The 23,054-nt window shown below is 39.3% G+C and overlaps 2 protein-coding genes and 4 non-coding genes across 6 annotated transcripts; 4 read left to right on the top strand and 2 right to left on the bottom strand.

Moving 5' to 3' along the window:
- Window positions 1-3,328: 3,328 nt before the first annotated feature.
- LOC146319633 (heat shock protein beta-11-like) lies at window positions 3,329-4,509 on the bottom strand. The gene has a single exon (XM_084730182.1). It carries the CDS (start codon window positions 4,367-4,369, stop codon window positions 3,728-3,730), a length of 642 nt encoding a protein of 213 aa, XP_084586308.1. The 5' UTR covers window positions 4,370-4,509; the 3' UTR covers window positions 3,329-3,727.
- Window positions 4,510-7,016: 2,507 nt separating this feature from the next.
- On the top strand, window positions 7,017-7,089 carry trnaa-agc (transfer RNA alanine (anticodon AGC)). Its single transcript has one exon. It is a non-coding gene; the product is annotated as a tRNA-Ala (tRNA).
- A 1,247-nt stretch (window positions 7,090-8,336) lies between these two features.
- LOC146319631 (early growth response protein 1-like) lies at window positions 8,337-13,636 on the top strand. The gene is made up of 2 exons (XM_084730143.1): window positions 8,337-9,097; window positions 12,016-13,636. Exons 1-2 carry the CDS (start codon window positions 8,914-8,916, stop codon window positions 13,185-13,187), a joined length of 1,356 nt encoding a protein of 451 aa, XP_084586269.1. The 5' UTR covers window positions 8,337-8,913; the 3' UTR covers window positions 13,188-13,636.
- Window positions 13,637-19,452: 5,816 nt separating this feature from the next.
- On the bottom strand, window positions 19,453-19,525 carry trnav-aac (transfer RNA valine (anticodon AAC)). Its single transcript has one exon. It is a non-coding gene; the product is annotated as a tRNA-Val (tRNA).
- Window positions 19,526-20,185: 660 nt separating this feature from the next.
- On the top strand, window positions 20,186-20,258 carry trnav-cac (transfer RNA valine (anticodon CAC)). Its single transcript has one exon. It is a non-coding gene; the product is annotated as a tRNA-Val (tRNA).
- A 399-nt stretch (window positions 20,259-20,657) lies between these two features.
- On the top strand, window positions 20,658-20,729 carry trnad-guc (transfer RNA aspartic acid (anticodon GUC)). The gene has a single exon. It is a non-coding gene; the product is annotated as a tRNA-Asp (tRNA).
- The last annotated feature ends 2,325 nt before the right edge of the window (window positions 20,730-23,054 follow it).

Here is a 23,054-nt window from a genome sequence, read left to right as displayed (position 1 = left end):
GGTGATAAACAGTGTGTCAGGTCAGAGGTCATCATGAGTCTGAACCTGACTCATTTATTTTTTATCTTTTTATCTTTCAAACAGCAGGAAACTGTTATTCTGTGACGAACAGAAAACAAGAATAAAAGGACAAATCATCCTCCAACAATATTAAAATAAATTCAGTACAGTTTATTATAAGCTTTCAACAGGTCGGTCAGTGATTGATCAGGTGTTTGATCAGGTGTTTGATCAGATGTTTGATCAGGTGACATCAGAATGAATATCAAATGGCAGCAGATCTGACAGAAATTCTAAAGTTAGTGTGAGTTAAACGGTTCAGGGTTAAACTGTGAACACAGAGAATTCTGATTGATCAGAATATTGATTGAAATTTCAGTTGTTGTATTGGCATTTAAAGAACAATAATAATTCAGGTTAAAAAGTTTTTCTTATTTCATCAAACTGCAGGTCAAAACCTGCTGAAATCTGATCAGAGAACATGTCAGTATTGACGTGTGTGTCTCACGTCACACCTGTAGAGAAAGTTGCAGACGTGTAAAATCAGATGTCAATCTGGATCTAATCTTGACGATGTGAACACACAGAACCACCGGGTGTAAACGTGTTCACTGAAAACAGGTCAGCAGTTTTTTTTTTCTTTTTTTCTGCCTGGATTCCCTCAAAAAGGAACAAAAACTGCGCTTGTAAGGTCTCTGAACTTTTCAGTGTCTCGCCGAGTGTCCGTGTTGCTGCGTTTAAGGACCACATGTCAGACTTCACATTCCTGCTGAACATTTCTAATCCTGTTTTGTTATCGGTGAAAATCAACCTGCAGTGAGATAATCCATCACAGTCGTGTACGAGGGTTGTTTTCCGTGTATGTAGCCACGTGGTTAAAAACAGACTCTTCAGTGATTAGTTCAGGGACACTCGGATGTCACAGAGTTGACGGTCAGGTGATGAAAAAGCATCTAAGAGTGACTTTGGAATAAACTCACCTCAGAAGACAATCAACAAATAAACAGGAACATAATTAAATAGATCATGTTTAAATGTGCCAATGAGCAGACGACTGCCTGAACTCAGATGTCAAAATGTCCCTGAATGCAACAGAAGGATTTGAGTTTGGCTCTCGACTGTGACGGATTATTGTGATTTGAATTTGTGGCAACTTTACTGTTAAAAGATGAGAGAATCGACCAGCTTGACTTCAACTCGTCTGTGTTTGACGTGTTCGTTTCTTCTTTTATGTCTGATGTCAGTTTTCATCTTCACGTAAAAACAGCTGAAAAACATCCTGCTGGTGATCCATAAAGGAACAGTCCAGTGTTTTCTTCAGAGCATGATGCTGTTCTATATGGAGGCTGCAGTCAAGATGTGGTTAGCCTAGCTTAGCATCTTAGCATTTGTCCTCCAGATTTTGGTGTTTGTTTTGTTTTAATCATAGCTGTGGGGAAAACAGCCCTTTTTGTAATTCCGAGTCAAAGATGTTATTGATTTCTGACACAGTATTTTTTTATGACCATTTTGTTTACTGTTAATTAGCAAATGCTAGTATGCTAACACAGTAAAATAAGACAGTGAATTCTGACATTATCCCTTGTCATTTTCAGCATGATAGCATGCTAATATTTAGTGCTGCAACTAGTGATTATTTTCATCATCGATTAATCTGTTGATTATTTTCTCGATTAATCGATTAGCAGTTTGGTCCGTAAACAAAAGCCCAAGCTGATGTCTTCAAATGTCCTCTTATGCCCAAAACCTAAAGATATTCTGTTTATTGTCATAAGAGGAGTAAAGAAAATAGAAAATATTCACATTTAAGAATCAGAAAATTTGGACTTTTTTATTCCAAAAAATAGATCAAAATGATAAATTGATTATTAAAATAGTTGCGGATTAATTTAAAAATCTATTAATTGCACCTCTACTAATGTTAACATTAGCACAAAACTTTCTGTTGGTGTTCAGATTAAACAGCTGAGACACAACGTGCTAATTGATAAATTTCAGAGGTGTTAGTGTTTCCAGTCTTTATATGCTAAGCTAAGCTAACCACATCCTGACTCCAGTTCTGTAGTGAATGCACAGACATAAAAAAGAAACAGAATAATGTTGAACTACTCCTTTAAAGTAGCTAGCTTGTTAGCATGTGGTATCAGTTGCCAAAGTAAATGGGATGGGTCACCCAAATTTGGAAATTTACAAAACAATTGAAAATGAAGAAAGAAAAATGTTTTTAAAATGCTAATGAGTCCAGAAACACACACACACACACACACACACACACACACACACACACACACACACACACACAGAGTCCCTGTAAACCATGAACATGTCCGTCCACGCGTCCCTCTGGTCTGTCGGTTTGTTTCGGTTTGTCGCTCCATAACACCCAACATAAGCCTTAACTGAACATATTCTATTATTCTGTAAATCAAAAGTTAAAAAGAAAAAAAAAGGAAACGATAAAACTAACAGATAAGAAAAGGAAATGTGTACTGTAGCTGTTAAATTTTTAGTCCCTCTGTTCATTATTTCTGCTGTTTTTCTTAATATTTCTAATCTGATGTCTGAGCGTGACGAAGTGTCAGCGGTGAACGCATCGAGGTTGAAAAAAAATAACGGAAGATTCAGGACGGAGGAGGAGGAGAAACTCGGACATCTCTTGTCTTTTAGAAATGTTTTTTATTGTATGTGATTTAAAAAAAGAACAATGACAACATGACAATTTGAAAAGCAGTTTGTGAATAAATTAAGTTTATTGAGAATTATTTTACAAAGAAAGAAAGAAAAAAAACGTGTCCTGTGTTTATTCTCATCACGTCTATCTCAATTAAAGGAGCAGACCGCAGGTTTTGTATGTTTTAACTACAGGTTTTAGCTCCACCCACCACCAAAGTTCAAACCTCAGGATTGGATGCTGCTGTCACTCTGAGGTTGCGTTCCGAGCGTGAACTGATTAGTCAGACATGTTGGACTCCTCGGTACTTCCTTCCTCTGACGTATCGACAAAATGATCAAATCCATGACAAACTGGATCGTGCACATTAATAAAGGATATGGTTTGTTGCTGCCATGTCAGAAAGACAAAAACATATTTGTACCATGATATTATGAGAATATTATTTATGTAAAGTTATAATAATATGAGAAAATGTGCATCTTTTTAAGCACAAGTCAATATTTCAAGAATAATGTTTCAGTTTTAAGAGAAAAATGTCCCAATATAAATAAAGTTATGACAAAAGTCTGGATATTATGAAGCCTACATAGTGATATGAGAATTATGAGAAAAGTCATAATTTTATGTTATATCTAATAATTATGAGTTAAGTCATGAATATTTATATTTTTATTGAACATGGAGATAGTGTACATTAATAAACCTTACTGAATACATGTTACATATTCACCATAAAAAATAGTAAAAGTTTAAATTTAGTTTAAAATTTCAATAGTTTATAATCATGCACCACAATATAAACTAAAGAATATTAAATATATAATACAGTCCATCATGATGCTACATTATCAGGTAATGAAAGACAAACACAAGAATGTTTTTGACATAATTATAAGAAAAAGTGTCCTGCAGACGTTTGACTAAAATAACTTCATTATGAGACACTTCAAACATCACAAGATAAGTTTATATTTAAAAATCAAAGTGCCAGTAAAGACGATGGGCTTCATGTCTGTCACAAATCAGAAAATTACTCTGAGGACACGAGCTGCTTCAGTTTTTCTCTGCCGGACTCCTCTCTGAGGAGGAGGAGGCGGAGGAGGAGGCGGAGCTGGTGGAGGTGATGGCGGGAGCCGAGGTGACGGTGATGGGGACGACCCTCTCCTTCCCATCATGCACCGCTCTCTCCCGGGGTGCCTGGATCTGCAGGCGGCCGTCCACCAACGAGCAGGTGACAGTGTCGGGGTCGACACCATCGGGCAGGTCGAACTCCTGCCGGAACTCCTGGCAGCTGTAGGAGTACGAGCCCTTCTCGTCCTCCTTCTTCTTCTCCGTCCTCCCGCTCACCCGCAGCTTCCTGCCCACCTGTTTGACCGACAGCTCCTGTGGCGAGAACTCCTTCGTGTCCAGGCTGAGGGCGAAGTTGCCCGTGTCCCGGCCCAGCTCCTGGAAGGCGATGGGTTTGAAGGCCCCGGTCAGGGAGGAGGTGTGGTCGATCTCCTCAAAGATCTTCTGGTGGAGCCGCTCCATGAACTCCACGCTCTGCCTCATCTCCTGCAAGTGGCGGATCATCTCCTGCTCCATGTGGTAGAAGAGCGGCCGCGTCTCGGGCCACAGGCTACGGACCGGCCAGTGGACGTCCAGGAACGGCCTCATGGTGACGGGGGACGGCTGGAAGACGCTGGGACACAACATGGTGGAAGAAGAGGAGGTGGAGGGGATCTGTCTCTGTCTCAGTCTGTAGTTTGTCTGTCCGTCTGTCCGTCTCACTGCTGCTTATATAGACACACACACCCCACCAGAAACTTCCAGCAGCATTCCTCTGTGTGTGTGTGTGTGTGTGTGTGTGTGTGTGTGCGTGTGTGTGTGTGTGTGCGTGTGTGTGTGTGTGTGTGTGTGTGTGTGTGTGTCACAGTCTAAATGCAGCTGACTGGTATTCCTGCAGCCTGCTGCCACATGCCGACACATCTCAGCTTTGTTCTATTTCTGCTGCAGGACTCAGTCATGGTCTTTATAAAGCAGATGAACACACACACACACACACACACACACACACACACACACACACACACACACACACACACACACATCCTGAGTCACTTTACAAGAATTAAATTATGTTCTTGGTGTTTTTTTGTTTTTCTTTTCAATCTTTGTCTAAAAAATGACGACATCATCGACCCTCAGCTGCTTCAGTGTTTTGTGTTTGCTAATAATTGATTCAAAGGAGGAGGAGGAGGATGTAATTACACTGTCATAAGCATGTTATGACACGTGTCATGAATATGAAGGAGTCTTCAAGAATGTTTATGACTGTTGTCATTAAGTGTCATTCAGTCAGTTATACCAATTTAATGCAAGTGTGACGTGTTTGAGATGTCTTTGTTGTAACATGTTGTAATGTCTTTGTTATGACAACTTGACATTAACTAAAACAATAACATCTTTGTTATGACCACTTGACATTATCAAACTTAAAGACACTGTTTAGCTTTATGTTATAACACATTTAACTGTCATGTGGTTGGTTTTGTCACTGGCTGTCATGAGAGCATTATAAGTGTGTCATGAATATTTTCCTTGGCCTCAATAAAGTGGTACATTTTGGACTTGTCACAAAGATGTCATTAAGTTTTATTAACCTGCCTTTTTTTTAAAATGGTGTCATGCATAATTGTCATAAGAAAGACATCTCAAACAATGTCAACTTTGCATTAAAAATGGCATAATTTACCAAATGACATTTAATGACAACATGAAGAAAGACCTTTGGGTTCATGTCACGACATGGTTATGACAGTGTAATGACAGTCTTATATATGCCCCTTCAGATCATTTTTATGATCTAACGTGCAGCTGAAGGACAGATGGAGCTGGAAGGACAAACACCCGTTCATTATCAGATCAGTTCACAGCTCTGGGATCAGTTGCTCATATTGCTGTTATAACAGTCGTGTGTGTTGGTGTTAATGATATCATAACACAAGTTCTCTAAGTTCAAACACAGCTGACAATATTTCCTTCATCCAAACACACAGTGACACTCATCTGTCACACACAGTCCAGTTCTCCATGACATCCTGCAGCCTGCAGCATTTTAATGACACCACAGGAATGAACTTGAGTCACATGACCTGGACAATATTCAAAATTTTCACAACTTTAGACTTGACCCAACTTAAACACTTAAAAGGACTTGCAGCTGAACTTTTGACTTGAAAATACTTGATACCTTCACATAAGTCCAAAGATTACAAGTCTGTTATTTAAAAAGTATAAGTCATGAATCAATTCAATTCCTGAATCAGCTAACTTGAACACAATTCATTGTCTCCAAGTCAATACTTATTTTACCTGATCCACTTTGAACCAATCAGACAACAGTAGAGAACCGTGAAAACTGACTTTACGTTACTGAACTCCAACTGGAAAAAATGACACCAAAGATCATTTTGTTCACACACAAAAACTACAAGAGGGTACTACTGTCACTAACACTTCATTTGAAGGGGTGTGCATAAGACTGCCATTACACTGTCATAACCATGCCATAACACCTGTAATGAATAAGAAGGAAGCTTTATTAATACTTGTGAGTGTCATGAAGTGTCATTCAGTCAGTTATGTTATTTTTAATGCAAAGTTGACATTGTTCGGGATGTTTTTGTTATGACAATGTGACATTAGCCAAGACAATAATGTCTCTGTTATAACAACTTATTAAAGTTTTATTCACTTTATGTTTAGTTGTGTGTGCTGACTTCTTTCTCATTCTCCGACGTTTCATTTGTTTTTTTCTGGAATTCACAGCGACAGGTGACCAACTGAAACACAACGTCACCTTGATGAATGATAAGTGATAAACAACTTCCTGTAGTTTGAAAGTTGTTGGAAATACTTTGGTGTCAGTTTTACACATTTTATTGCAGAAATGTTTTTATTGTAACCTTAACTCCGCTTGTATTTATTTTTTTAAACTGTTCATTTTAACAACGTGACTGTAAAGCTGGAGAACTCGAAGTCAGTAAAATGACGTCAGTTCCTGCTTTAAATTGCTGATAAATGACGTCACCACTTCGTCACAGTCACTGTCAGTCTCCCGCAGGTCATCACGCTGAGCTGTTTCCTAAAATCGACTCACTGACTTCGTTTCTATTTTTTGTTTCCATTTTTTCAGTGAAGTGACCCACTAAATCTGGGAGATGTTTCGACCGATCAAACGCCAGCTGTGACAAAGTAAAACAACACGTCTGTTATTGATTCTATGATTGTGAATACTGTGAACAACAGAGCTCGAGTTGTTGATTTTATATTGACACGATGGGGTGATCTGCTCATCTGCGGGGGATTAGCTCAAATGGTAGAGCGCTCGCTTAGCATGCGAGAGGTAGCGGGATCGATGCCCGCATCCTCCAAGTTTTCTTTTATATCATTTCGTCTGTTTGCTCCTGTGGAGAGTCACGGTAAGTGTCGTCTGTTCAAACATTTTCAGATATATTTAACCGCTGCAGAGGTTACAGTTAAACTGCTCCTCAGTTTCTACGTGTTCTGGATTGAAATTGACGCCGTCGGGTCAGTTTTTATTTGAGCTTGTACAAGAAAAGATGTCACATTGTTTCATTTTTTGATCACGGATTTCCGCCGTCAGTGAACTATTGACAGTTTTGTCACTTTAAAGAATGAAGTCGAACGATTCATCCTCGTGTGTTGAGGGAAAAAATCCTGGACACGTGTCTGACTGAATGTTTTCATAAAGAGTTGTACTTTGTTATAAACTGTTATAAATAAACTCTAAATGTAACCTAACCTGCAGAAAACAAACAGTACAAATTTAAACAGAGAGATGGTTCTATGAATGAACAGAGGAAAAGAAGAGCAGGGCGGAAAAATACACAAAAGGAACAAATTATACTGAAACCAAATCACACACAGATATGGTCTGTTTTATCTGTTTTGTCTGTTTTCTGGCCGCAGGTTAAACAATAAAGTTTCAATGTAGAATCAATTTCAGTCATCAGTCGTCATCTGGACAGTATTTACATTTCTGGGTGGTCTGTATGTTTATCATCCAACAGGTGGCGCTGCTGCTGCTCACTTCACAGCACTAAATGCACTTTCCCCTTCTGTTTATATAGTATATATAATGTTACTTAAAAGCATGTGATTATTATGTACTTACAGTATTCAATGCAGTACTATTACACATTATTATATAATTTAATTATTATCACTCTGTGCCAAATATTAATTACTAATAACTGTTTAATTTTACAGCTCATACTTCAGCTACATGAAGCTTACAGTACTTTTTAACATAAGTAAAAGTTTCAACATAGGACTTTAATGTACAGAGTATTTCTACACTGTAGTTGTACTACTTTCACTTCAGCAGTTTTACTTTACTTGTTTACTTCATACTTGTACTGCTTTACATTGCAGAAGTTAATGTGCTTTTACTTCTATTTTTACAAATAATGTTAAATATGATCAAACTACTTTATTCAGTACTTGTACTCCAGATACTTCACACTGACTCTAGTACTCTGTAGCTGCAGGTCTGCAGGTCTGGACCTGGACCAGGATCAGCAGTCTGACAGGAAACCACCCATATAAGGCCCAAGGAAGTGATGACGGCTCACCGTGACGTCGCACCGTGACGTGTCTGCAGGGTTTCCGTTCATGGCGGCTGGCGGTGGTCCCTGTGGTCTAGGTTCAGAGGGACCCGCCGGGCCGGGCTCAGGTCCGGACCGGACCGGATCTTCACGCTCCAGAACTGGCAGCACAAACAGCACGAGAGTCCCGCAGCATGCATGCGCGGCCCGGACAGCGCGACACCGCTCTGACCAAATATGGGCTTCCTGCCTGCCATATTTGGGGATGTACGTCACGCAGGAGTCTTTATAAAGGCGGGAATCCTCATTGAGGAGCTGACAGAAACCCGGTCCAGGTGGAGTTCACCGACACCTGAGCTTGTTTACGTGCCCGCGTGACGTCATCAACACAGTACCAAGCACCCGAACCGGGACCTGGACCCGGGACCCGCACACCCTCCAGCCTTGGATCCCTCCGAGCAGCGCCGTCCCCAGCAGCCGCAGCACCCTCAGCCCGGACAGAGCGCCTCTCCGCCGGCTGCAGCAGCGGAACGTGTCCCGGTTCTCCTGCAGGAGCCGCCCGGTGCTCAGGAGCCCCAGCAGAGCTCCACTCCCGCCCCCGCCTCTAGCTCCTCTCCCCCCGGAGAGATGGCAGCGACCAAAGCGGAGCTGCACCTGTCCGCCCTGCAGATCTCCGAGCCTCCTCCCGCTCCTCCTCTGTCCCCGCTGGACGGCCTCTCCCGGCTGGAGGAGCTCCACATGCTGCTGCAGAGTGCCGCGGCCGGAGGCGACGCAGCCGGGCTGCTGAGCGCGGAGTCCGGGGAGTACGGAGGTGAGCAGCCGGCGGCGGTGGTGGTGGTGGTTGGGGGTGTTTAGCAGGATGTTTAGAGGAGAAGACAAGTGAACAAAAAACACTTTAAATATGCATGAAAATCCCGTAAAACCCCTTGAAAGTTTGATATGCAGAAATAATCCAGGCTGTTGTTTATTCTGCTCCTAAAATGCAGATTTAATGGAATAAAATGATTGAATGTTGTGTAGAAGTGTTTACGCTCAGATCATTTCAAGCTGTTTGACTAATTGATTATAAACTCTAAGAAAATAAATCTTATTATCAGATTCTTTACTGCCACAGAGTAAAAGTACTCTGTTACAACTACAAATCCTGTTTTTTTGTTTTGTTTTGTTTTACTTTAGTCTCAGTATAATTAGTAAAATGTATGTACAAGTACATTACAACACAAAGTACAGGAAGTAAAATGTAATAAGCTTAGGTGTTGTAGTAAAGTAATACTGCAGTACTGTGTGAAGTGAACAAAGTACTCAATGCAGTTTAATGTCCTCTGTGTTTTATTAGGGTGAATGTTGTTAAAATGTGGATTCTGGAACAGTTTTCTGACTCCTCCCAAAACTTCAGCTGCAGACATGATACTTTTAAACATCAGAATCAGAATCATAAATACTTTATTGATCCTCAGGGGAAATTATTGATGTTACAGATGCTCCATTCAAGAACAGAGAGAATTATAAGAATATAAATAAGAAGTGTGGTCTGTAAAAAAAAAAAAAAAAAAAAGAAAAAACATGTGCTTTCTTCTATAATATATAAATGAGATAATATAACAATAGAAGCAAATAAATTAAGGTCAGGCTGAGACCCAGCAGGGAACTGATATGGATCCGTGATCTGGGATTTATCATGGAGAAATTATAGGTGACTGTGTCTGTATCTTTCTCCAGAATTAGTTTCTGCGCCTGTAAAAAAAAAAAAAAGCAATATAAAAATATAAAACTGTGATATGTAGACAGTATAGGATGAATACAAGTACGATGTAAGAATTAAACCCGTCATTACAATATACAGAAGTAAAAATAAAGAATAATCAATCGATCAATCAATCATGAGATTACTTTTTTCTGGCAGTGGGGACACCTTTTATTTTGTTATTTAACAAACACAGGTGTGTTGTTTTGTCTTTACATCTGGTGATGTTGATAAAGTCTATGAACACACACACACACACACAAAAAAAAAAAAAAAAACAGTAAAAAAGCAAAGCAAAAAGACTAAAAACTAAAAACAAGAGAACAAAGACAAAAGCAACCAAACACACAAAAAGACCCAAAAGAAAATAAAATGCTTATTACATGGTTATTTACCCAAAACAAAAGATATATATAAATATAAATAAAAGAAATACAGAAATATCAGACCTCAGACTGCTGTCACTGACCAATCAGAATCGAGCATTCGACAAAGCCTTAATAATATGAATTACTATATTAATATTCTAATCTGTTTATAATAATAATTATAATAATAATAATAACAACAACAATAGTAATAACAATAATAGTTGTGTACTTTTACTTGTAATACACAAAGATGATCATAGTTTATTACTTTGTATTTCATTTAATTTGTTGATTGAAGAGCACAAGCTCATCAGCTGTAAACTCATTTTCATTTTACTTATAAAGTAAAAGTAATCTGAGTATTTCTCTCATGTCTGGTCACAATTTTCTTCAGTTCATAAACTCAGAAGTTTCAGGTTATCAGAGTTTAAATATTTGATTTTATTACAGTAGCAGTAACTTATCAGAAATGAATACACTTCAAGTATAAAAACCCACTCTTACATGTTCAAAAAGAGTAATAAATAAAATGTTTATTTCTTAAAATATTTGTGTTTTATGCGTCTTTTTTTAAAGACCAGTTTCTCTCATTAATTGAAAATTATGAGTTCAATGAACACAAAGAAAAGACAGAAAATTCTTCTGATACTCAACATTTTTAAGTTATTAGAACCTCTAAAGAAATTTTCCACTTTAACGACTTACTGCTAATAATTGATTAGAACATTTGGTTTTACAGTGTAGAGCTGCAACAACTAGACAATCAATCGTTTAGTCGATCAGGAAAATTAGTGACCAACTATTTTGATGATTGATTATTGTTTTCAGTTAAATTTGGCGATTTTGCTGCTTTTGTTTTGTCATTTATGACATAAATTGGACAAAAGACGGATTGACGTCATCCGTAAACATATTCTTTATTTATTCTGCTCAGAAAGTTGTGGTTTTACAGTTTAATGAAGTAAAATGATCGGCTGCAGTGTTTCCTTTTTAACAGATTATTGACAGCTCTGCAGTGCTGGAATGTAATTAAGTACATTTACTCAACTACTGTGCTGAAGTACAGTTTTGAGGTACTTGTACTTTTCTTGAGTATTTCCATTCTAGGCTACTTTATAGTCGTATTCCACTACATGTATTTTTTACTTGTATTGACAAATTACTTTATATATAAAAGCATATGATGTCCTTGTATGATATGATGCAATACTACAATATTAGTGTACTCAGAGTACACAAAATATCTGACAGTGATGAACAGATTACAGGTTATTTAAAGGTCAGATAATATTCTATAGTAAAAGTAAAAGTACTTTTGCTTTGATACTAGAGTATATCTGTACTTTTACTAAAGTAACAGGACTTTTACTTGTAATGGAGTATTTTTAGACTGAAGTAAAGGGTCCGAGTGCTTCGTCTGCTACTGCATTACACTGTAAAAAATTAAAACAATGTCAAGTCAGTCAAAATAAAATCTGAGGTCACCTGGACGTGTTTTTATTCTGATTCAAACCAACAAATCAGGTGTGAAGTTAACAGTCAGCTGACTCAATGCAGCCAATCAGATGAGAGCAGACATGTCTCTGACCTCAGCTCTTCTTCTTCTCTTCTCAGACTCGCTGTCGGAGCTCCCAGACCTGCACGGCCTCCTCCCTCTCACCCCCCGCCTCCCCCCTCTCGCCTACAGCGGCCGCTTCACCTTCGAGCCATCAAACCCCGCCTCCTGTGGTGGCGGCCTGTGGGCGGAGCCTCTCCTCAGCCTGTTCACAGGGTTGGTCAGCATGGCAGCTCAACCCTCTGCAGCCTGCAGCCTCTCCTCTTCGTCATCATCAGTGACATCATCAGTGACATCATCATCATCCAGCTTCAGCTGCGGTGACGTCGCTTCCGTCTTCTCCGCCACGCCAACGTACACCACGGCTGCTGCCGGCTCTGACCTCCTCCCCCCCTCCACCGACTCCCAGACAGCATTCCAGCCGCAGGGCCCGCCTCCTGCCTACCCTGCCGCCGCCTCCAGACTCGGCCTGCAGCCACCGTCTCTGGTGGTGCCGATGCTCCCGGACTACATTCTGTCACAGGCGCCGCAGGACGGCGAGCTCGCCCTCGCCCAGGACCAGAAGAGCATGAACCCCCCACAGCAGCCGCCGCTCACGCCGCTGTCTACCATCAAAGCCTTCTCCTCACAGATCCACACGCCACCTCACGGCCCTGGCCGGAACAGGAAGTCTCCCGCAGGCCGGCAGTGCAAAACGCCGCCACATGAGCGTCCGTACGCCTGCCCTGCTGACGGCTGTGACCGCCGCTTCTCCCGCTCGGATGAGCTGACGCGCCACGTGCGCGTGCACACGGGCCAGAAGCCATTCCAGTGCCGCATCTGCATGCGCAGCTTCAGCCGCAGCGACCACCTGACCACACACATCCGCACGCACACCGGTGAGAAGCCGTTCGCCTGCGCCGAGTGCGGACGCAAGTTCGCTCGTAGTGACGAGCGCAAGAGGCACGCCAAGATCCACCAGAGGCAGCGAGACCGCAAGACCGCCGCCTCCTCTTCTGCTCCCGTCTCCGTCCCCTCCCCACCTACCTCCTCCCCCTGCTCCTCCTACTCCTCCCCCGCCCACGGCTCCTCCCCCGCTGCCGCGCTCTTCACCTCCTCCCTCAGCATGCAGGCCGCCTCCCCCTGCTTCACCTCTTCTCCGTCCCCTAACCTCTACTCCTCCTCCTGCTCCTCCCCGATGGCGAGTCCTCAGGCGGAGCTGCCATCGCCCCACAGCTCCAACCTCTGCTGACAGACAGGAAGTGACCTTTGACCTCCCGCTGGCTGAACGTCGTCAGGCTGCAGACTTTATTTTGCTGCTTGACCAGTAGAGACAAGCTCAGAGGTCAGAGGAGGAGGAGGAGGAAGAGGAGGAGTCACACATGTCATCATGTTTGTGGAAACTGACTGCTGCCTCATTTTGAGCCTCCTCAGCCACCGTAGTCAGCACACAAACATGTCTGACGTATAACGTCAGCAGTGAACAAAAACTCACTGTACAGAGACTTTTTTGTATGAAAGAGTGTAAATACTGTGAGTACTTTTGTAAGTGAACGTGTGTACAAAATGTTTACATGCAGTATGTGTACATAGTTGTTTACCTACTGAGTAGGTTTCTGGGACATTAATGTGCAGCTCAGATTTGAATTTTTACTGAATGTGTTTCCTCTTCACTGCAAAGAGAATAAAAAGTCAAAGTTGTACTGGTGCTTTTCGTCCACACTGACACGATTACAACAGTTCAGCTGGATCACATGGTTTTCATTGGCTGTCGTTTAAACTTTTATCATTGATCTGCTGAAGATTTCTGTGATACAACTGAAAGTGTGAAAATGTGTTTATTGTCAGCTGTTAAAAAATGAACCTACACCCACCAACCATATCACTGCACTAGCTAGCTCAGTGATGCTAGCAGCTCAGCAGAGGAAGACAACATTAAAGGTACAGTTTGGATTATTTGAAGTGTGGTTGTATGAGGTGCATACTACATTTAGAATATTTTCACCTCTTTACCTTTCTGTCAGACGGACTTTTCTGTAATTTTATCTCAGAGAACACAGGAGTTGTTGGTCTGCTGCCTCCATCTGTTAGTTTGTGTGACTGCAGTAAATCTGAGGTAACTCTTTAAAATTCCAAAGCCGAACAGCAACACAAACAAACTAACAGGTGGAGGCAGCAGACCAACAACTCCTGTGTTCTCTGAGATAAAATTATTGATTTTATCAATGGAGTTTGGTTGGTTTGTAGAGAGTGATATTTGCCTGATGTAACAGTGGTTTCCTGTCAGACAAGTCTGTCTGACAGAAAGGTAAAGTGGTGAAAATATTCTAAATACAGCATACACATAAGATGTAAAAGAAATGTTGCAATTGTCCCTGGTCTCCCCTGATTGCTGGGAGGATTACTGTCGACATCTTTATGGCCAATATCTCCAAAATTCTGCAACTTACACCAAAACTTTCTGGATGGATAAACAGCACTACAGGGAGGAAGAAAAACATGCAGTTTTGGTTTTGGGGTGAACTGTCCCTTTAGATAAAATGCAGATGGTTCAGTGCAAATACTTAAGAGTTAAAATCCTGCTGCTGTCAGCTGTAAACTGCTTTTATTGATAATAATAAACATAATAAATAAAGGTAAAGATAAACACATAACTATTAATAGATAAAGTTTAAAAATTACATGCCCAAGTTTAAAAGGTTCATTCTGTAGACTGTAGACGGAGACACACTCCCTCTGTACTCTGGCATTTATGTCAGCACTAAATCCTCCGTGTGTGTGTGTGTGTGTGTGTGTGTGTGTGTGTGTGTGTGTCAGACAGCCAATGGGATCAGACTTTGTCATCGCAGCCCCGTCCAGCTCTCTGCAGGAAAAACAGCACAGCTTCAGCCCAAATATGGTGTTTCCTGCTGCCGCAGCGGACATCCTGATGCCCAAATTAGGAGCTTCCTGCTGGCAGGACACCCAGGCATGTGTGTGTGTGTGTGTGTGTGTGTGTGTGTGTGTGTGTGTGTGTGTACAGCTATGTTTGTGAGTTCTAGACTCTGTCACTTTGGGACAAACCTTGAGTGACTGTTTGCAGGTTCAGATTCAGGTGAATTATGTTAATGAGGATAGAAGTAGAATGTGTGTGAGTGTGTGACGCAACAAGTGGCTGGACCAGGATGGCAGGTCGGACCGGAGTGTGTGTGTGTGTGTGTGTGTGTGTGTGTGTGTGTGTGTGTGTGTGTGTGTGTGTGTGTGTCTGTGGACACACACTGAAAATATGACAAATCCTCTCCTCCAGGGTCAAAAGATTTTCAGATCCTTGTGGAGAAAGAAAGAAAGAAAGAAAGAAAGAAAGAAAGAAAGCTCTGTTGGAAGCTAAGCAATGTAGGGGAAACTGGGGATAAATGTAACATTTTCCTCCATAACTCATAGACTATTTGAAATACATGAGTCACTAATGAGGATTAATAAATTTAATTCAAGAGGTCAGACTTTTAGCATGTTAGCATGTGCAGCTTACTAGCTGCAGTAACATCAGCTCCAGACAAACTTGTGATAGAATCAAGAAACCAACCAAACTCTGTTGACAAATCAGTCATTTTAGCTCACAGAACACAGGAGGTGTTGGTCTCCTGCTGCCTCCATCTCTTAGTTTGTGTTAATGTTTTATTTCAGTGAATCCAAACTAATCCTTCAAAACAGTGAAGTCACACAGTAAAGACATAAATGAGGCAGCAGGAGACCAACAACTCGTGTTCTGTGAGCTAAAATTCTGTCTGACAGAAAGGTAAAGAGGTGAAAATATTAAATAGTGTACACTTAAATTGATATTGATATTTTAGGTGTTTACAATACCTCATACAACCACACTTCAAAAAAACCTGAACTATCTCTTTTAAAATTCTTAAAGTGTTTGTGTCCTGACACTGAAACAAAGAAAACCTTTTGAGATTTTTCCTGACAGCAGTCATATTTATTATGGGATGCAATGAACAGCTGTTATACAGACGTCAGAGGAGGAACAACAGAACAAGGTTTCCCCCTAGTGGTTGAACACAGTCAGTGTTTCTGTTGTCTTCATCGACGGCTGCTGCAGGTGGACACACTGTGAACAACTGTATGTACAGTTAACTTGTTTAGTTCAGGGGTTCCCAACCTAGGGGAAGAGGACCCTCCAAAGGGTCACTAGATAAGTCTGAGGGCAGTTCCAATTAGAGATGGACCAAAATTTGACTTGTTTCAAATTAGAAATGCTTCCTCATCAAATGTATAAAAACAAAATCATTCATTCTTGGGAAGTGGGACAAAACTGTATTTAAAAACATTTTATGACTGATTAAATCAGGTTTTTGTTGACAGAAATCTGGGACACAACTTTAAAGGGCCAACATTTTCATAAAAAATATATTTCAAAACAAAGATGACTATAATAGCACAATAATAGCAATATTTACATCTATGTTATCAGTAGATATTGTTAGTTTGAGAATGTGAAGGATTTTTAACACGTTTAAATTATTTGAACATATATATATGTACACACACAAATATATACAAACCTTCGAATAATACATGAACAATGAAGAAAAAATAGTATTAATGTTTAAAGTTTATTTTGGTCTTTCATAGTTGGTTGGTTTACTTGATTCCAGCCTTAAAACATTTAATATGAGGATTTTCTTCAGCATCACTAAAGTGAATTGAAGAGAATTTTCTTCTTGAACCAGAGAAAATTTGGATTTGGTTTTTGATTTTTCTTTTAATGTTTTATTCTTTCTACATACATGCTGATATTACTAAACTAAACTGTCTAAATCACACAAAGAATAAGTTAAAACTACTAAGTAAGTCATTGCTTACAGGCTGTAGCTATCATTACTGCAGCTAGTAAGCCACACATACTAATTGCAGTTGAAAAACTGCAGTAACTTTAGCTCCACCCAAAGACACCAAATGTTAGCATGGGTGGCTAACTAGCTTACTACATGCTAACATTTGGTATCTAACACAAATATGTCTGGAGCTAACATTACTGCAGCTATGAGTGAATTATGAATGATTAAAAAACAAAACAAAAAAAACTCAAGTTATTTATTCTATTTGGTGTGTTTAAAAATAATTTGGGATAAGCCCTGCTTCTTTTGCATGATGTACTTTTTATTTATTTATTTTAAAGCTGTATTCATCGTTTATTTCCCCCCTTGTTCCTTAAGCATTTTTCATTTTCATTTCAATTTGCACATATATTCAAAACAGCAAACAGTACATGTAGTAAGACAAGTTCAAGTTTTATTTTTGGTATTTGTTCTTGCCTTTGTTAGGTGTTATAATAATGACAATTGATGGAAAAGTGCCTTGTTGTCTTTAAGTTTTTGTGATTAATAGCCACAAAAAACAAACAAACAAACAAACAAATCAGCTATTCAAAAAGCAGGCGGTCGCTGTTTTAATTTACTGATAACAGTGAATGCATCTTAAGAAGAATAAAGTTTGTTTGCTGGGTACAGTGTTCAAACGAGGCTCTGAGCTGTTAAAACCTACCCTGCTAATTTCGATCTGTTTTTTCATTCCACCTCAAATTAGTCAGTCAGTGGTGACGTGAGTTTCTGATTGGCTGAGGCGGAGGGGCGGGAGAACATCGACAGCGCAGTTATCAAAGTGCGTGAGAGCATTTCCGTGTTCCTTCGTCGCTGGAGAAAAAAACTGCAGACATTTAAAACGTCTACAGGAACAGAACCGCGCTCAGTTTGCGTTAATACGATTCATGTTGGAGTTAAGAAACACAGCGAGTTTCAGTTAGATGATTTCAATATTTTCTGACCATCAGAGTTTAGCGCGAGTTGTCGGCTAACTGCTAATGCTAACGTTAGGCTAACGCACGCGCTACCGTCAAGCTAGCGCAGCTCGGCTCTGGACCGTTATTAGCCTCGATGTTAACCTCGAGTTAGCACCCTGGTGGACATCATCAGGAGGAGGAGCCGCCTGTCCGAAGACAGAACTCGGAGGTGAACTGGACTCCTGTGGGTGAGTAACCAGGTTTCATTGGTCAAATTCAGTTAACAAGAAAAAAAAATCATGTTTGTGAAGTCGGACAGCGGCTCCACCTATAGCATGTGCATTTCTATATGGTTCAGTATGTTACAAACTATTTCCACCACCTTACCTTATTGTCAGACAGACTTTGCTGACAGGAAACCACTGTTATATAAATAAATAGCAGTCTTGTTGAAACGAATGATACCAAACTCCACAGACAAATTCAATGATTTTTACCTCACCGACCACAAGAGTTATTGGCCTATTGCTGCCTCTATCTGTTAGTTTATGTGTGTTATTTTGTGTCTTAAGTGTGAGTTGAAGTTCACTGAAGTCACATAATAACATAATAAAATAAACACATGGAGGTAGCAGCAGACCAACACCTCCTGTGTTCTGTGAGTTTGCTTATGGAGTTTGGTTGCTGTGGAGAGAACAATATTTGGATCAGAAAAGTCTGCCTGACAGCAAGGTAAAGAGGTAAGACTACCCTAGTATGTGATTCATAAATTGTTCACTATTTGGTTATTAATTAACTTGTGAAGACTATTAATAAGCTATTATAAGACATTATATTAAAAGCACAATCAATCAGTTTATCTGAACTGTTAATCCTCAAATCTAATTGAGCTTACTGTTTCTTTTCTAATTACCACATAAGGTTTAGGCAATATGGTTTTCCTTGACATTTTCAGCTGTGCTATTATATATTTACATTAAAGCTCCTTTAGAAAGTTATTTGTAAGATTAATTAGTAGTAGGGTTGTGCATTTTTCTGAAGTAATTGATTGACTATATTAATAATCAATCAGTTATTAATGATGAACACATTTTTTCCTTTTTTATTTTACAGGTAACAGGACAGTTACAGTTTTTGTAAGGCCTAATTTGGGGGGTTTAAGTTTTATATCTTGCGATATATTTCCTTTTTATCAGTGTGAGTTCTTTATGAGGAGTTTAAAGTGTAACTTGCAGGTTAAATGTCCTAATGAGATTTATGTGCAGTCTTGTGTAAAATTACATTTTTAAAACTTAATTTTAGATTGTTTGGACATAAAGACAGAAATTATAGGAAGATTTGGTTTGTTGGAGCAAGGCTCTTAAAAAAACGTGTTTTTTCAGGACATTCAGTCTGTGGTTTTCCTGACAGGAGAGGAGCGGGTGCTGGCTCTCGCTCCTGGGTGCGTTTTGTGCAGATGAAGAAGCGGGACATCACTGCTGCCTCCACAACTAAAACGGTGGTCTCACTGCTTGCTGATACTGACCAAACAAGCACCTAACGGAGAAAAGGGCACAGTCCTTCATCTCTCCCTCTTCTCTCTCTGCGGACTCGATGTCCTGACAGGCAGGAGTTTGTGTCCCTGTAGCAGACATAATGACTCGGTGTGGTCACCGGAAGTGAAATGCACTGTAAAATTAGCTAAAAACACCAACTCAGTGAAAGATAACCGCTCAGACTCAATACGGGGAATACCTTTACTGACATAAAAATGTGTTTCCGCCCGGTTTCGAACCGGGGACCTTTCGCGTGTTAGGCGAACGTGATAACCACTACACTACGGAAACCTCTTTCAGGAGAAGTTCTAGTTAGTTTTATAAGTGCACTGCTTCATACTGTTGTCCTCTGTAGTTCATTTTTAAAAAAAAAAAAATCAGTTGATGATAGGTCAGATTGTTTGAGTGTCAGTGAAAGTCTCAAACATGCCAGATTATGAGCAGCCCGTCCTCTTCAGCACGCACACACTTCAGATGGACAGAAGCTGAATAAATATTTGTTGGATATAGTGTTCTTGCACATACAGTTGTATTTTATACTGCTGATCCTGGGTCTTGATTAATGACACTGTTGTGTCTGGCAGTTGTGTGTATGTGGTTGTGAGTGAATATGTGGCTGCTGGTACAATAGCACAGTAGCATCCTATTGTGCCAGGAAACAGGATGCCGTCTTGGTGTCTGTATGAAGCTTATATGATTGGATCGTGATGCATTCAGGAAAGTTATATAGTATGGTCCATAAAATATCAGAAAATGATAATAATGATAATAATAATAATAATAATAATAATAATAATCCTGTCACAGATTAGTTGAAAAATAGGTCCAAATGTTAAAAATTAATGATCCAAGTTGAAGTTGTCTGAATGTTAAGAGAATTAAGTTCTGTGGGTCAACAGAGTTTTTGTCATCTATCAATAAATTTCCACATCCATGTCAATTTCAGAGTGAGTTTCCGTAGTGTAGTGGTTATCACGTTCGCCTCACACGCGAAAGGTCCCCGGTTCGAAACCGGGCGGAAACATTATTATGTGGCTTTGGAGTTCTACAGTGTTGACAAATTATCATCATTATTATTTTTCCCCCAAACCCTTATTAAATATATTCACATTACAAACAGGCTTTTTTCCTGGCTAAAGACATCTAACAATAATTCCAAGCAGCATAAACCAAAAAGAAAAAGCATCAGAAAGGTCAGTTGTGGATTAACGGATCCCCCCCCCCAAAAACAAATACAAATAAGAAATATCTAAATATGTAACAAAAAGACACATGTAAACAACCTAAGAGAAAAAGAAAAGAAGAAAAAAAAAAAAAAAAAAATCAAGAATGTCCTCTCCATAGAAATTTTTCCAACCATTGTGTAATCAAGAACAGTAATGAATAATGAAATTGGTTACTGCACATTGTTTAGATATGGTTCTCCTCGTTAGTATAGTGGTGAGTATCCCCGCCTGTCACGCGGGAGACCGGGGTTCGATTCCCCGACGGGGAGTTGAACTTTATGATTCTTGCTGTCATTATTTTTGGGGCACCTTTATTGATTTTAAATTAGGAGTATGTTAAAGTGTTAAACTTGTTATTTCCTGTCGCCAGCAGGTGGTGCTATGACTATCATGGAATATTGTGATGTAGATGTGTTTAGGTTGGAACTAATATCAAATGTGAAGTTTGGTGAGGACTGGACCATTAACACCAAAATTACAGCAGTTTCTTGTTTCATGGCAAAATATCAAGTTTCAGTGCCACGCCATGGCCACACCCTTCAACGATAACGAAATATTTTAACAACTTTTGAACACAAAGTAGTCTAGTATCTGGGCATGATACGGGTGTGTACCAATTCTTACTGATTTTATATCATATGTAGATTTTCACCATGACTGACATATGTGCCAGATTTGATGAGTTTTTGAGTGTGTTTAAGCCCCTAAAAATGCAATTTATTTGGAGGAATAAAAAAAAAACGTATTCAGGTTCTATAGGGTTCTCACACCAAGGTCGGTGCTCAGACTCTAATAAAAATACATACACTTCCATGAAAAGTTAGGAACCAGCAGGATTTTATTTTTTTTATTCAACAAAGTTATTGCACATATAAATTTTAAAATGGTCAAAATGATCATTGTGGCTGTTCTAGCGTCAAAGTAGATGTTAAATAACTCATAACTTAATTAGGAAGAAGTGGATATAGTTAATGGAACTGCAATGATTAGTGGACTGATCAATAAATTGATCGACAGAAAAACTATCATCTGTTTTGATATGTAGTATTTTCTGAGCAAAAATCTGGTTCCAGCTTCTCAGACGTGTACATCTTTGTGTTTTTCTATGAAAATAAACTGAATACTTTGAGTTTTGGATTGTTAGTTTGATGTAACAGTAGATATTTTAACATAGATATTTTAAAAAGCCACCATGTGCTGCTGTGAAACCCGGAATAATAAGATATTTTTCACACAGGACATAGTCATCCTGGAATTATTCATTTTATTAATGTTTTTTTTTCATTAGACTGTGCCAGTGTGCATTCGTACCATAACCTCAAAACAATTGGTTAGTGGAAAAAGAGATGTACTAAAGAACAGCCATGTACATGTATTCCTTTTTCTTTTTATTTGTAATCAAATCATAATTCCCTTTTATGTTCAAATAAGTTTAACAGAAAAAATGAGTGTAACAGACGCATCACTCTGAGAACAATGTGCAGCAGATAAACAGCTGAATCAGCTTTAAGAGCAAATTGATTGCAGTGAAGGAGCTACGCTGCGTTTGGAGCCGTGGTGACGTCTTTTCTTAATCCACAGGAGGGCGCTCCAGGTTTACTTAAAGGCCATATGCTCACCTTTAGGTACAAAACACAACACAAGCTGCTCTGTAGCTATAATAATAATAGATTTAATTATTCAGTGTTAGTAGCCTGTAATAAAACGAATATTCAGTGAATATCAATCTTATTCCAAAACATTATGTTTAATAAGAAAGAGAACTACAGCGCAAAAAGTTTAATAAAACTTTTGACACAAAAGTGAGATCCATTTATTCAGACATGAGAACACGTTAAAATAAAATTTACATGAAGAGTTGCAGTGTTTATATTAATATTTAACTTTGCCTTGAGATGATGAATTTTCCTGATGAGTCTTACTCTTTAATTGGATCTGTTATTTGATCAAGAACTGGTCTGACTTGGTTTTTTGACATTTAAGCTGGTTTAATGTCCATGTGTCTGCAGGCTGTTTGATGAACAGACGTGACACTGAGCATCTGATACAAACATTAGAAAAGAGTTTGCAGTCTGAATATGAGAGGAGAGAAAGAACAGGAGTCGTTCTCACAGAACATCTTTTCTCAACATGGGAAGTTTTCCTAAATGGCAAAATATCAACAAAATCAACTATGAGCACAATGAGTGGATTATATTTAATTAGATGTAGATTAATACTTTTTTGGTGGAAATATTTTATATATTGTATACACAGATACAGATTTTCGTTTGTGTAAACTAAACTGACAGGTATCCGTTTGGCTGAAGGATGTTTCTTCAGTGCTGCTCTCTGGGCCTCACTAAGCAGTAGTGTAGTCAAGACTAGAGCTGCAATGATTAATTGAATATTTGATTATTCATTGGTTATTAAATTATTCACCAAGTATTTTGGTAACTGATGAATCAATTTGGGTAATTTTTTTTTAAGAAAAAAGTCAAAATTATCTATTTTGAGCTTCCTCCTGGTTTCTGAAAACGTCATCTTGGACTTTGGGAAACTCTTAGTGAAAATTTACATTGTTTTAGGGACCAAACAGGAAAGACTTCACCATA

Source organism: Lutjanus erythropterus, chromosome 11 (assembly GCF_056507025.1).
Source record: "Lutjanus erythropterus isolate fLutEry1 chromosome 11, fLutEry1.hap2, whole genome shotgun sequence".
NCBI lineage: Eukaryota > Metazoa > Chordata > Actinopteri > Lutjaniformes > Lutjanidae > Lutjanus > Lutjanus erythropterus.
The sequence above is the reverse complement of the archived record's forward strand: the minus strand, read 5'-3'. Positions and strand labels throughout refer to the sequence as shown.